Consider the following 16067-nt stretch of genomic DNA (forward strand, 5'->3'; position numbering starts at 1 on the left):
AGGTAGTCTATGGTGATTGGACCTGGAGTCTGTAGTATAGCCTAGCAGTTCGCTAGAAGGGATGCTGTTCCTCAAGTCATGACTTGGAGAAACAGTTACTTGGGCACTATCCCTCAGCATGGCGGTGTTGGTGTACAGTTCCCATAGCGCCCTCTAGAGGATGCAGCGTAGAGTTCCCTTTCGATAGGGAACGTCTCAGGTTACCCATGTAACCATGGTTCCCTGAGAATTGGGAACGAGACACTGTATCTCTGCGCCATTCTTTGGTATCATGCCTGTGTCTCCTCAGACAAAAAAAGAGGATGATGTGTTCTGCAGGTACCCTTTTATAACCGCAGTCACTTATTTGCTTACGTCATAGACTTCCGCCTACCAATGTCAAGTTCATTGTCATTATTTCATTCATGCTTCAGACACCGGCCACGCAGACATCGTTCCCATAGTGCCCTCTAGGGGACACAGCGTCTCATTCCCTATTCTCAGGGAACCATGGTTACATGTGTAACCTGAGACGTTTCTTTCTCTAGACACGTTTCTCTCAGTGTTTGAACAGATGAGAGGAGGTCAGTGAAGATGTTACCTTGCGGGACAGGGCTGTGTGTTACAGGACATCACACCGGTGGATGGCCGAGATCGTGAGGTACAGTAAGACGTGTTCACCTGAACCCTCAGATCCTTGTAGCATACTGATTTATTGACCATCTGACCTGAGGAGAAAACACAAACAACATATAAAAAAAGAAAGTTCAAGGTATTTGAGCTGAAGAAGCAGTTTTCCAGAGGTCGCCTGTAGGAAGTTTGACCTCTGACCTCCTAACAGCTGGCCTCGCCTCAGGCTCTCTACACACCATCACAGAGCACTGATGTCAGGTCTGGTGTGAAAGAGGAGTCAGCTCTACTGATGGGAACAGACCTTACTGACTCACCTGAGGCTCAGCTATAGAGTTACAGCTGCACAGACCAGCAGATACACTTGAGAAACACATAACGCTGTTGAGTTTCACTCAGATCATTTAGATTGATTTTGGATGCATGTGCATTGATTCGCAATTAATGAAACAATGCAACAGGTTTTACAAAATCATGCATGCACTTATGGAAAAATACACTTTTTTTAAGAATTACAGTTTTTCTTGTTTGCTAACACACTGTAACGGTTTCATTTGGCACCATTTTCCTAACCATTTATACAGTTCTCGAAACAAAAAGACACATTTATCAAAACTTTTAACACATTTCATCTGTTTTCACACATGCTCCAATTTGCTTAGTGTTTTCTGCAAAAGAACAAGAACAGCATAATTTTGCACAGGTTTAACCATGTTCTCATTCAGAAAACACAAACACAAAACCTCAAGTATCACAAAATGAACACAAATAGCACACATTTACCCATGTGTGAATATTAAGTAGCAAAACTGATGACACACAGATCAGAATCTTAGGATAATATGAACAGGAGCACAGCTGGTTATGAGTTTTGGAAAATGAATCCTGGCAGTGTGGTACAAAGAGGAATAAGAAGGAGAAAAGAAAAATGAAAGGGACGAGGTCAAAGGTCTATTGTTGCTAATGAAATATAAGCATTATATTATATCATAAGAAAGGCTAGCCTGCAAGCTCTACAGGGTTTTTAAACTACTTGCACATTACAATTACAGTGCATTGCAGTAATTCAGATGAGAGAATGTGTTTTTGACTAAAATGTTTGCCTTTGACCTGGAAGTTTAAATTTTGCAAAAGTTGGTTTGTAGTTTTGAGATTGTATTTATAGTTGTGAGAAAGTGGTGAATTGTTACATTAATTGTGTGTTAGAAATCGAGAAAAACTGTAATAAATCATTCAGACTGATTTTGTGAACTGGATCAGATGATTCATTTTAAAGTTCTGATTCCAAAGAAGGATTTGTTGACAAATCTGATATCACTGCTTCTTTCGTAAACTCTCATGAATGAGCTAGGATGGATGTCTAGATTTTCAGTGAATATAAATAAAAAAATAGTAGTGATGCACATGGGTTTGATTTCCATGGAATGCATGCACTGATTAAATGCAATACGTTGAAGGCAATGCAAGTTGCTTTGGATAAAAGTATCTGCCAAAGTCACTAAAACTAAAATTTTGATTCAGGTTTATTTTCTGCATATATGCATTTTATTACGAACATCCGTGAATTTAATCAGCACAAGAATATATGTGTATTGCAGTCAACAGGGCATAATTTAACTGGACCAGAATCACAGACTGCCAGAAGATCTGTAGCAGACTGACTTAGTTAAAATGTTAATGTTTTAACATGTGACTTCACTACATCTGCCATGTTCCTCTAATCGCAGCAGGATGTGTTTCAGACTGATCAGTACCTCCTGCACAGCTGACTGAGCACTGCGAGCGAACGATGGCCCATGTGTAGTTGTGTTTGGGCTGGTTGCGTCTCTCCGTATGGTCTTTGGTCAGTGTGTATTCCCAATGAAAACCTGGATTCCAGCCCTGCATGAGAACCTGTGCAAGGACAAACACACAAGACCTAATGAACCATCAACCACACAGGAAATCACAAAACCATTCTTCTTTAATTCTTCTTGAGGACAACGAGTACACTGACGCTGTGTTACGACAGAGCTCTGCCCACATGCTGCGTCCCCGAACTTTCTTTCATAAGTTTTTATAACATTTTCAAGTTTGAATTTAGCAACTTTAACAACCACGTAATGACTTCTAATATGTTTTAAACTTTTTTTGGCTTGTAAACAGTGCTTGATCTGTGCAGATTTCGCTCCTGTTTCAGACCAGACCACTTTTACATTGGAGGAACCATTATTATGGACTCGTATTTCAGCCAAAAGCAAGCAAAAGCCAAATTTGGTTTCTCATGTCATGACCCCTTTAAAACAACTTAATGCTGGATTTGTTTCTTTTGTCTTCTCCATATGTTAACTGATGGACTGGAATGGTGTGATTTACGTATGTATTATGGTGATGTTTTATCAGCTGTTTGGACTCTCATTTGAAGGCACCCATTCACTGCAAAGCATCCAGAGCAAGTGATAGAATGACACATTACTCCAAATCTGATGAATAAACAAATTCCTCTACATCTTGGATGACCTGAGGGTGAGTGCATTTCCAGCCAGCGCTCTCATTAGACAGAGCCAATAAAGCAGAGCCCATATGCCTTATTAAAGTACACAGTAAAAGTTAATAAATAGAAAAATAAGTGGTATTTTTTTTTAAGTGTTTTTTATTTATTTATTGTAATTGGCCAGTTATGCAATTATGGAAGATCAGAAGTTACAGGCAACTACTACCTCAACCACCAGTGTCTCATTGGTGGGTCCAATGGAAACGAGGCTCTCAGGATGATTGTAGGTTCTCTTGTAGTCAAACACAGCCCCAGCGATAGAGTGTCGTCCAGGCCAGTCCACTGTCCAGCGTCCATTCAGGTAATACTTCCTCTGCAGATTCCTCAGGGCCAGATAAGAGCTGGAGGAGTTGAGCTCCATCACACGAATGCTGCGTGCTCCAGCTGGTATGGTCACCACACGGTAATACTCTACACACGGCCAGAAATCATACAAATTAGATTTTTGAAAATAAATGTAATTCATATTTTATTAATTGCTATTTCCTGGATTACATAAACTATTATTTCACAGGTAAGTTCCTTAGGAGTGACTTATAAAGTTTAAATATCGGTGATACATAAAGTTTATCATAGTCAGAGTAGCTTTACAAACATTCCAGCTACAATTAGAATACAGTAAAACAAGTCTTTATTTTCTAGGTGGGTGAGAGCCAGATGGACTGAGGTGGGGATGGCGTCATCAGTAAAGCATTTGGGGTGGTATGCAAACTGAAGGGGGTCCAGTGTGGGGGGCAGCAGAGACTTGATGTGCCTCATGACCAGCTTCTCAAAGCACTTCATGATGATGGGTGTGAGTGCGATGGGCCGGTGGTCATTGAAGCAGGACACCAAGACTTCTTAGGCACAGGGATGATGGTGGCGGTCTTGAGACACGTAGGGACAATGGTGTTGCTCATGGAGATGTGTAAATATCTGCTAGCTGGTCTGTGCATCCACCGAGTACTCTGCCGGGAATATTGTCTGGACCCGTAGCCTTCATGGGTTCACTCCGCGCAGAGTTTTCCTCACATCATCCATGGAGAGACACAGTACTTGGTCATTGGGAGGGGTGGTGATCTTCCTCAGCGCGTTGTTGTTCTGTGCTTCAAAGGGTGAGTATAAATGGTTCAAAGCATCTAGGAGGGAGGCATCAATGTCAATGGCAGGTGGTGTTTGCTTGTAGTTTGTGATGGCCTGGGTGCCCTGCCACATGCGCTGTGTGTCTCCACTGTCACTGAAGTGAGTGTGGATTCTCTGTGCATGTGCACATTTTGCCTCTCTGATGAGAGGGACAGTTCGGACTTCACCTGACTTAGAACAGCTTTGTATGTTTGACCTGTTCTGAAGGCAGAGTCGCGTTACGCTGTATGCTGGGATCAGAGAGAGATGTGATCTGAGTAGCTGAGGTGGTAGCGGGGCTCCGTCCGGTATGCATTGGGAATGTTTGTGTAAACAAGATCCAGCATGTTTGCTCCTCTCGTTGCAAAGTCTACATACTGATGGAATTTTGGGAGAACTGTCTTGAGATTCACATGATTGAAATCTCCCATGACAATAAACAGTCCATCAAGGTATGCATTCTGCAGTACGCTAATAACACCATATAGCTCACTGAGTATCTTGTGAGCTTTAGTGCTCGCACTAGGAGGAATATACATGGCAACTATGAACACTGTTGTGAATTTTCGTTGTAAATAAAAAGGTCTACATCTGACGGTCACAAACACCACCATTGATGAGCAGTGACTACAGACTACTACAGACTTTCGAGATCACGTACTTTCTCCATCAGGTCACCTTGAAAGTGCAGTTTTTGAGTGGTTTCTGTATTACAGTAATTGAAAGGCATGGACAGTGGATGGTGCACTGTCCATATAACCGTTCGAAGTTACTCGAAGTTTAACGGGAGAATTCCAAACGGTTTATTGTACATGCAAGTTAACCGCTGTTCTAATCTAAGGCGCTGCTGCACTGTAACACACACACATAGGCTACAGACAGTAACTTGTACATCACATGCTGATTGCGTATGCACATGCACTTTCATCACATGAAACTTCAAATCAGAAGTCGTTCATCCACTAGTTTGCACCTATAATGGTTATTTAGGTACAGTATTTTCTCAAAAACTAATCTTTTTCATCTTACCGGTCTATCGGAGTACAATGTGTGATTTAAAACACAGGTAAACACAGGTGAGAACTGGGGCACGGCCCAGGCTCATTTGAGGCTTGCCGCTGTGACCCAGATTTCGAGGAGAGCCGGGTCACCTGTGTGATGATGGTGGTGACGAGTGAGGCGAGTTCTGGGCTTTGATTGATCTATTGGCCAACTTATCTAATTTGCGGGGTGAAGAATAGATTTTACAGATCTGCTTTATCTACCCTCTGTGAAAATGGTTCATCTGAATAAATCAGCATTTGGTTCAGGCTTAAACTATCTACTTTCCGATCGGATGATATATTGGCATGGCCGAGTGATACGAGGATGTCGGGGAAGAAGTTGGAAGCCTGTGATGAAGCCTGGTGATCAGCAGCAGTGACTGGCAGAAAAGGAGTGAGCCTAGAGCCGGCAGGTTACGACAGAGGAGACAAACAAATCCTTAGTACCTCATCGTAGGTAAAAAAAAAAAAAAAAATGTTGTGGAAGAGTGGTAAATTGGCTGTATAAATATACCCGTGTTGTCCTTGTTAAGTTGATTCACTGGCGAGCACCAGCTGGGCTAGACTGATTGATTATCTGATAGTGCTCGTCCCGAACCTTGCTAATAAATCATCATATATTGTTGCTCTCTTTGCTATGATTGCTTCTACTTTGTAAGTCGCTTTGGATAACAGCATCTGCTAATTGATTCAATTTAAATGTAAATGTGAGAAAGATTTTTATCAGACTGAATTAAATAATTAAATCACAAAATAACTTAACATTAAAATGTACAATATTTTCCATTTTATTTTCAGTTTTTTTTTTAAATATATTTTCACATTAATTTGGAAACCACCAAGCGACAGTATTTAAATTAAGTAAATAATTTAAATTCAAAATATTTGTTTGGATATATGTTTATTTATTATTAAATGAGTAAAATTAGTATTCTGTATATATATATATATATATATATATATATATATATATATATATATATATATATATATATATATATATATAAACAAGGTTAAAGTCATAAAAGGTTCAGTTGCTGCTATACATTTTTTATTATAATGAAACTAACTCTACGAGTTATTTCAACTTAAATTATATTAAGCCAACTCTAAATAAAAAGTGTAAAATCTTGAATAAATTACTAAATGAATCTGAAATTGATTTAATTAATTTGATGTATAAAGTAATGGGAAAATATACATTGCCATGACATTATAGCGATTGAGCATTACAGTACAATTCAAATCAGTACAAATATATAAAATGGTTTGTTGTGTCATTTTTTTTTAATTCAACAAAAATACAATAAAACAGCAAACATAATTGCAGAAATTAACATGCTATTTTCCCCAGCTCTAATTAGAATAGTGTTCATGTGTTCATAGAAAAAAGACAGAAACATACGGCTCAGGTAATGTTGTTTGGTGTACTGCCCTTTGTAGATCTTGCAGGTGGAGTTGTCGCCCTTGCAGATGCCACACAGATCCTGCACGGCATTGGATCCCAGTACCCTGTCACAGCCCACTCTCTGAAAAACACAAATCAGGAGCGTTTAGCAAGCACTGCAGCAGCAATAAAGTGTTCATAATCAATATCCCAGTTACAAAAGTTCAGAAAAATTAGACAAAAAGCCATGAAAGACGAGGAAGTGCCTCCATGGTGCAGTGATGTTGTCAGTGTGATAATGCCCATGTCTGCAAATTGGCATTAATCAGTCAAAATGGTGGAACTTAATGGGTTAATTATAAAGAAAGCAGCTCACCCGCTCAGATATCAGCATTTTCTGTCATGTCCAAATCAAACCAAACTTAAAGTAATGATCTGAGCAGTTTTTGTGACTGCCCACCATTATTAAACATTCAGAGTTTACCAAGGACTAAAAACCAGACAGGGGATTTAGACTCCTTGTTTCAGAAGACCACCACACACCACTGTTACACAAGCTTACATGTAAACACATTGTGTTAATAAAGAGGTACAAGATGCTCCAAACTTCAAAGATGATCTTAGAGAAAGAAACACAAGAAGGTAATAATTTCAACATGCATGTCCAAATACACACAGATCAAATGCTCTCAGCTGAATAGCATGTCCATGTTCAGTGTGCACAAATGTTCTTTGTGTAATGTTTTCAGTGCAAACTACTTATGTCATCGACTCAAGTATAATCTAAAACATGAAATGACAAATGATTCCAATGATTCATCATTACTGCTTATTTAAACTCAATCCACTGAACTACAATTGTTCTGGTCCATTGCAATTTGTCACTTCTGCATGCTAACATAATTTCTCGTTTAATTTAACAGCAGATTTAACATGTTGTTAGTGAAACGCAGCAGCTGAAGTCAAATTTAATAGAATTAAATAGTAGTTGGCTCTTTCGCAGCAAACATCCAAACTCGCAATATGAAACTGATGTGTGTTCTGAAAGGTTCTTTTATTTTTTACTATAGTTCTCTGAACCAAACGGAGTTGAAATGCATTTGATCGCTTTGCCTGTCAGGAGGGATTTCCACAGCAGAAGAAAACATAAAACCAATCACTGGGAGAATTCACTACAGATGAATCCTCTTGAAAATCTCTGGTTTTGATGATAACACACACACTTTGTCAGTAGTCCATTACTAGAGGAAAATAAAACAACCAACAGCATGATGCTTTTATAATATGTAGCTTTGCATTACAACTCAACAAACCACTGGACAGAGAATACAACACACATAAGTAAATAATTTTTTGCATTCAAGACATTTTCAGCTGAAAGTAACTTACACCACATTAATCAGTTATTTTAGAGTAACTAGACTGAATCCTGACAGTATCTACCAGTGTTCCAGAGTCACAGAAAAGTAACACATTACTTTTTAATTTACGTGTAAATATCTGAGTAGCTTTGTTTCCCATATATTGACTGACAGCTCTCTTGTCTCCATGTTGCGAGAAATTGGGAGAAAGTGCAGTCGTGTGTTCTTTGTAAAGATGATGTATCTGTAGTTCTATCTAGACTAAATGTCTCACCTGCACACAAAATAAATAAATAAATGAATCAGATTCAGTATTCCTCAAAATTAATAAAAGCAGTAAAATGCAAACCCAGAATAGTATGCAAACCTGCACAAATTAAACGTTAACACAAACATTTTGTATGCATTTAATTCCATTTTAATAACTAGATTCTTTAATGTTGTAAAAATGCTACTTAACATTTGTGTTTCTTTCTTTCTTCTTTTTTTTTATTTTGCCCTTTTCTGCATGCAATTCAGAAGGACAGCAAAGCTGAAAGGATTGTTTGAGCTTTTTGTATTACTTTTTTTTCTCAGCCTTGTTCATTTCACTTTTGGTGTGGAAGGTACATTAGCCAAATATATAACATTTTATGTTAAACCCAGGTTAGAGGAGAAAGAGTAATGCAAAAGACATAAAAAGCACAACGCATTAGGCTGCTTTGCATAAAGAGTAATTAAATAATGCAATTAGGACCATTTTTAGGAAGCGACATAATTTTGTAAAGCATTACATTTAAAAGTAATTTTCAACAACACTGGTATCTAAAATATTGTGAATATTGTACATTACCTCACAGATGCCATCAATGCAGACATTAGAGCTGTCCTGTTTGCAGAGTGTCCCATCCTTGACTTTACTGGAGAGGGCGAAGAAGAAGTCATAACCTTCAGCGAAGCAGTAGAGCTTACATACGTCCTGATCTTGAACAACACACACATACATATACACAATGAATATCAGGCATAGTTCCCTAAAAACACACATATTATAACCTGTGGAAAGTAAATTTAAAAGTTTTCACTCCCATTGATTTCTGCTTTGTGGCATTCCTAAATTAAAGCGTATTTACATAATATATCTATCTTATATGATTGGTTTGAATAGCCTATCTTGTGTAAACTATTCAATCACACTAGGAACATAAACTCTGAAATCACGCGAAATATGTTAACCAGGTACAACTGTGTTGCTTTTAAAGCCATCTGTGTTCAATTGTCTGGAAGCACACCAAAATTCACTGACTCAGTGAGTCTCACAACTAATGAAACCCAAGGAACTTTGAGATCAAGCTACAAGGAGGAAAACAGATTGAAATGGTTATAGAAAGACTGTCAAAGCTCTGGATCTTCCTCGAAGACCTAAAAACTCTGTCCCAGCTCAATCTCTTAATTAACTCGCTTTACAATCAAAGAAAACTGACCAACAAGACTGTTGATGAAGCCCCATCTCCATTCTATAACTTAAGTGCTTTTTTTCTTTTTCTTTCTTTTTTTTTAAAAATCTCAACCAAAAATTCTAAAATCTGAATTGTTGATATGAAATGTGGTTCCAGAAGCAATAAGAATATGGATTCAGCAACTTTCAGAATCATGCATTGGGATTGTTTTTAAGGAGGACTAAAAGGCTTGTTTCAATTAATGCCAACATGGATGAAGCCAAATACAGAAAGACACTTCATGAGAACTTACTCCGTCATCCAATGATCTGCTTTAAGTTTGAAGATCCAATGACCCAATGCACATAGTAAAAACTATAAAATATTATGCTATACATCAGATTTGTGATAGAACCTGATCAAACTTTATTCATTTAATTCATAAGGCATCAAGACACTTTGTGCTGAAGAATAGAGATTCCAGTCATACCTGCGCGAAGATGCATGACTGTAATCATTTCTAAAGGACTGCATAGAAACGAATGACATTGTGTGGAGGGGTGAAAAATGTAAAAATTAATAAATAAATGGTGCATAAATGTGTTGAATTTAAGAGTAACAGAAACAAAATGTGAAAAATTCAAGGGGGTGAATATTATGTGAAGGATGGACATACTTCACTTCAGTCTAACTTTATAAACATAATACAATAAACGTTTTTACCCAGATTTTTGTCAAATTCACTGACTCATTTCTTTTGAAACATCCCATCAACTGGTAGAAACACGTTTATACCAACCGTCCACACGTGTGTAGGGTTTCCACTTGTAGTACCATCCACGGAAGGGTTTGCTGTTGAACTCTGTGCACTGGGTAGCTCTGAAGTCCACAGCGTTTTGAGGACAGTCAGCAGTGTTACACAGTTTATAAGAGCGAGACAAGCCCTCGCAAAACCTGCCACCATACATGGGCCTGAGAAAAAAGAAAAGACAGGAAAAGAAACTGATCACAAGGCACATCCTGATTTACAGCAACTTCATTCAATCACTCATGGTTGCCAAGTGGCTGTAATGTTTGTTGTAGTAATGAGATGCATTGCCAGTGAAATTAAGATGTCATTCTATTTTGACAAGGAATCCCTTTTCTTGACGCTTAAAATGGAATTTCTGCACAGGAAAGTGTTTGTATATAAAGTGCAGCAGTGCATAAAGCATCTTATGATGAACAAGATGAATGATTATCAGAGCATGAATCAACCTCTCTTACATTGCCAGCAATTTTCCATGCAGCAGTTTTTCTTACATTCCTGCTTGTGGGAAATGAAAAAATCAAGTATAGAAAAACTACAGTATTTCACAGGATCACATTTATCGCAATGTCTCAATTTCCGTTAGATTTCCTTTTTCTATAGAGAGTTTCATGGCATAAGGCTCAGGCGATTGGCTGAAAATGTGTTTCCATGAGCAAAGAGCAAAATTCAAAACCAGTACTTCTGAAGAGTTTTGTGAGATAGATGGGATTGCTTTAGCAGACTGGAATTTACAGAGATTATTGGTTCAAACCAAGTCCAAAATAATCACTAACTGTTTGTTTGTTTCAAACCTCTCCATATGTTTGTTATTCTAAAATAAATAAATAAATAATACAAATTTGAATCAGCCAATCAGCCTAAAATTTATATATTTTTTAAAAGAAGTCTCTTTTCCTCACCAACTCTGCATTTATTTGATCAAAAATACAGCAAAAAAACAGTAATATTGCCAAATATTATTATTGTTTAAAATAGCTGTTCCTCTTTCAAGAACTCTAGCTGTGTCGAAGTGCTTTGGGAACGCCCTCTAATTGACCACGCTCTGAATCTCATGTGTAATCAGTCCAATGGAAGGGCAAGACGTCATGGGCGGGTGACATCATAGACCAAAGAAGCTTAAAGCATGTGCGGTGGAGCCAGCATCAGATTTCTGTCATTTAGCTAAGCACTTTGTATTTGTCAGTCTGAAACTCTGTGTTTGTGAGTCTTATTTAGTGTTCAGCTTCTTCCACTGCGTACACTTTGCTCCCGGAAAGATCACTTCGAGGAGGAAGCCTTCACCAGCCTTCCTCGCTGTGCTGGTCTCAATTCCGCCGAGGCGGAGTGGTGGCTGCATTCGTGGGGTTTGCAGTTGGATCTGATGGAGGGAATGGATATGGGCGGGTCCCAGTCTCTTTCCTCACCCACCAGATCTGCCTTATCTCTGAGTTTGGAAGCCTGTGCTGCAGCTACTTCCTTGGTAGGGCTTGATGCTCTGCCTGTCTTCCTCCAAGGGGGTTGACGTGGAGATTGTCGATGCCCCCTCAATTGCCACAGAATGAAGAGCTACTGAAGGTGGTTACTCGCACTGTGGCCAAGTTGAATATTGATTGGCCTGCCGAGAAACATGCCGAGCCTCAGCGAAGCAAGCTGGATGAACACTTTCTGTGTTTTTTCCCCAACCTCCACACTGAGGTGTCGAGGTCATGGGCCAGGCATTTCTCAGCCCATCTCTTAATCCCTATGTCTGATTATTATGGGAATGTGGCAGGGTTGAGTGAGCGTGGCTACAGGACGATGCACCAGGTTGAACAGACGGTAATTAGCTATATGTCCCCAGGCGCGGCAGCATCCTTAAAGGCTCCAGCACTGCCCTCCAAGCCGCTGTGGGCAAAGGGTGTGCAGCAGAAGGTCAGGCCGGTGCATATCTGCACGCAATGTCTGTGTTACACTTAATTTCTAGCATATCGTTGACTTGATTTCACAGATACGATTTAAACTGAATTGAGCAGGATGATGACATCACTGAATTCAATGATGAACTGCCTTTTTGCATTATTGACATACAAATATTTTCTTCAATTCAATTTTCAAATTCAATCTGTGTTGTTAAAAGCATTATATAAATAAAGGTGACTTGACTTCCAAGCGTAGCAGGCAGACCTGCTTAAGGAGCTAAACGATGGTGAGGAGCTTAACTCTGATAACATCACAGAGTTAAAAGAACTGCTGATCTCGCTCTCGCACCACCAAGGAGACCACTCGTGCTATTGGCTTGTTTAGTCTGACGTCACGTAGCAGCACTTCCGTGTCCAAACTCTCTATCAGTTACCACGAGAAAACAACAAAAGGTGCTAATATAAACTCACAATGTGATAGAATACTAGCGAAAAAGTTATAGTCTTAACCTTTAACTCCATACCGAAGTCCCAGATAGGCAGAGAATGATAATTTAAATATAAAAAAATTAATATAAAAATTATTTGTGTTTGGGACGCTGTGAGCAAGGAGACTGTAGTGTATAGCGTAAGTTTGAAAGCGTTTAGCTTAAATTATTAACAGAATAAACAGTGCTCATTAACGGCTGCTGAAGTCGTATTCTCAAGTGAAGCGAGTTGAGGCTTGGACCCAGAAACAGCTCTTCTTGCGTCATCACTTAACAACCGAATTGGGCGGTCCATGGCAGCTATGGTGGCATCGGAGAGGCATTTGTGGTTGACCCTATCTGACATAAAGGACACTATCAAGACTACCTTCCTTCTCTAAAGAGAGTTGGGTATTTCCAGGCCCTCTCAGTAGCACCTTCCTATCTTGACTTTGTGTCCAGCCTAGCCAAAGTATTTCTATACCCTCGAGTGGGGGTATATCCCTAAAGTCCCCTCATATGCACCATGGCCTGTCGTACTCCAGGCTTTCTGTCCTTCATTGGATACAGAGCTGCCCTGTGGAGGAGGGCGGACCAATTGCTTGTTTGCTATGGTCCCCCTAAGAGAAGTCTTCCACCAACTAAATGGACACTTAGCTGGATGATAGTGGATGCCATATCCATTGCTTACAAGTCCTTTGATATCCCCACGCCTTTGGGGTTCAAGGCTCACTCAACCCAAGGTATGGTGGCCTCCAAGGCCTTTCTATCAAAAAAAGTGAAAGTGAAGTGACATTCAGCCAAGTATGGTAACCCATACTCAGAATTTGTGCTCTGCATTTAACCCATCCGAAGTGCACACACACAGAGCAGTGAACACACACACACACACACACACTGTGAGCACACACCCGGAGCAGTGGGCAGCCATTTATGCTGCGGCGCCCGGGGAGCAGTTGGGGGTTCAGTGCCTTGCTCAAGGGCACCTAAGTCATGGTATTGAAAGTGTGCAAGTGTGTCCATGCAGGACATCTGCGACGCTGCGGGTTGGTCCACGCCCAGTACCTTTGTCAAATTTTATGGTCTAGATATGTGAGCCAGGCAGGGATTTTGAAATTCTGATGGCGTGGGCATTCTCATTCCCAAAGTGCTTCGACGAAGCTCAAGTTCCTGAACAGGAACGTCTCCAGGTTACATATGTAACCATGGTTCCTGAAAGGAACGAGAATATGTGTCTCAGTGCCATACTTCCAGCATCCCTGCCAGCGCTTGCTTCATTCGTAGAAGATGTTGAAAACAGTTATGCTGCACAATATTTTTGTGCAAACTGTGATGCATTTTATTTTTTAGGATACACAGATGAATAGAAATTTCGAAAGAACAGCATTTATTACAAATAGAAAATGTTTGTAATTTCATAAACATCTGTGCTGTCACTTTTGATCAATTTAATGTGCCCTTGATGAATAAACGTTTAAATTAAACATTTAAAACAAATCTTGCTGATTCCAAATTTTTGAATAGTAGTGATTCACTGCAATAAGATAAAACATGAAATAATTCAATGAAGAAAAATGAATCTGCACACTTTTTCATTTCATTTCCAAAAGATTACAGCTCAACACTTTCAACATTTCATTTGCTCTGTATCCAAAAAAGGATTAATATATGATCTAAGCCTTTCTTGGATATGCAGCAAAATAATTTTTTTTTACTTTTTTGAAAGAAATGATTGCAATGTTTTGTTTAAAATCCTGTTATGCATGATTTTCACGTCAACAACTTAAATTGTTGTGTAGAGGATGCTCTCATTTTATTTGTATTGCCTATATGTACCTGGGGCTGCTGCAGTGTCTTTCTCTGTAGGTCACTCCACTTTCACAGCTTCTCGAGCAGCTGGACCAGCCAGACCAGGGTGACCACTGACCATGAACCTGCTTAGGACCTTCATCACCCTGCTTTACACACTGACCCCGACGACACCACTGCAAAAACACACAGAAACCCACACACATCAGTCGGAGAGCGATAATGTTTTTTACATTTAAAGGGACAGTAGACCGAAAAATAAAAATTCTCTCATCATTCTCTTAACCTGTATGAACATAATAAAATGTAATTTCTTAAATAACATAATTTCTGATCTTTATCTTACTGTATAAGGAATGTAAATCTTCAAAATGACAAAACAAACACATAACACATTATATATATATATATAACACATTCAGTTAGTTTAAAGCAGCATATTTAGAAAGATGTATTATTATTATTATTATTATTATTATTACTACCAGTGGTGGACAGTAACGGAGTAGCTTTACTTCGTTACTATACTTAAGTACATTTTGGTGATGAAATAACAGGAGGATGCAAGATGCAAGTAAACAAAGTTTAATTAATGAAAGTCAGAGTAAAGACACAGATCGGGGACAAACACTCAGGTGGTGGTTGAAGCAGGGACGAGATCCGGTGGTGGTGTGGTGAAGAGCGTGTAGAGAACCCAGGAACCGTGGAACATCCAGACAACACGAAGAACTGACGAAATCCAGACGACACGAAGAACTGACGAAATCCAGACGGAGAACTGAGCTGGTGAGGCACGAGAACAGGACACACACCAAAGAACAACCACAATGATCTGACAACATGAGAGGGAAATTACAGGCATATGAAGGAGGTGGAATCAACGACAGCTGGTGACGCTAATCAACACAACGAGTAACCACACCCACATAATTACACACACGCAGACACCTCCGTGTGAGACAGCCGATTCATAGTACCCCTCCCCCTAGGACCTCTTGGCATTTCCAGACAACCTTACCTGTCGATTGTAATCATCAATAAGGGAGTGATCCAGAATGTCCCTAGCAGGAACCCAACTTCTCTCCTCCGGACCGTAACCCTCCCAGTCCACCAAGTACTAAATTCCGCATCCCCTCCGTCTCGAGTCCAGAATGCGGTTTACGACATATGTGGGTTCCCCATCTACGAATACGCCTACCGGGGCATTCGAAATAGTGTGAGAATAAAACATATGCTTGATTTTGGACACACGGAAGGCAGTGTGAATTCTCCTGTATGCCGGAGGGAGTTTGAGTCGGACTGCCACCAAAATAATAATTTTGGTGACAGGAAACCGGCCAATGAATTTGGGAGCTAACTTGTTAGACACAGAGCAGAGAGCAATATTCTTGGTAGAAAGTCACACTTTTTGACCCACGATGTAAACGGGAGGCTTCAACCGGTGGAGATCGGCCCTGGCGTTCATGCGCCTCCCTGCTTGGAGTAGAGTCTCACAGGCTCTAGTCCAAGTACGGCGGCACCTCTGGACGAAAGCGTGAGTGGAGGGGACCGCAACTTCGGATTCCAGACTCGGAAACATTGGTGGCTGGTAACCTAAACTGCACTTAAATGGCGAGAGGCCCGTGGATGACACTGGCAACAAATTGTGGGC

General features: G+C 39.9%; 1 protein-coding gene across 1 annotated transcript in view; it reads right to left on the minus strand.

Annotated features, from left to right (window-relative positions):
- Nucleotides 1-16067, minus strand: part of LOC113116579 (A disintegrin and metalloproteinase with thrombospondin motifs 16) — a 108111-nt gene that overhangs the window by 40676 nt on the left and 51368 nt on the right. Inside the window, exons 12-18 of the mRNA XM_026284820.1 lie at nt 14444-14592; nt 10252-10424; nt 8867-8997; nt 6692-6815; nt 3309-3553; nt 2364-2502; nt 581-707 (exon numbers count right to left, since the gene is read on the minus strand). Coding sequence (XP_026140605.1) covers nt 581-707; nt 2364-2502; nt 3309-3553; nt 6692-6815; nt 8867-8997; nt 10252-10424; nt 14444-14592 — 1088 coding nt within the window. The remainder of the gene's footprint in view (nt 1-580; nt 708-2363; nt 2503-3308; nt 3554-6691; nt 6816-8866; nt 8998-10251; nt 10425-14443; nt 14593-16067) is intronic.

The sequence above is a fragment of the Carassius auratus genome, chromosome 16 (genome assembly GCF_003368295.1).
Source record: "Carassius auratus strain Wakin chromosome 16, ASM336829v1, whole genome shotgun sequence".
Taxonomy (NCBI): domain Eukaryota; kingdom Metazoa; phylum Chordata; class Actinopteri; order Cypriniformes; family Cyprinidae; genus Carassius; species Carassius auratus.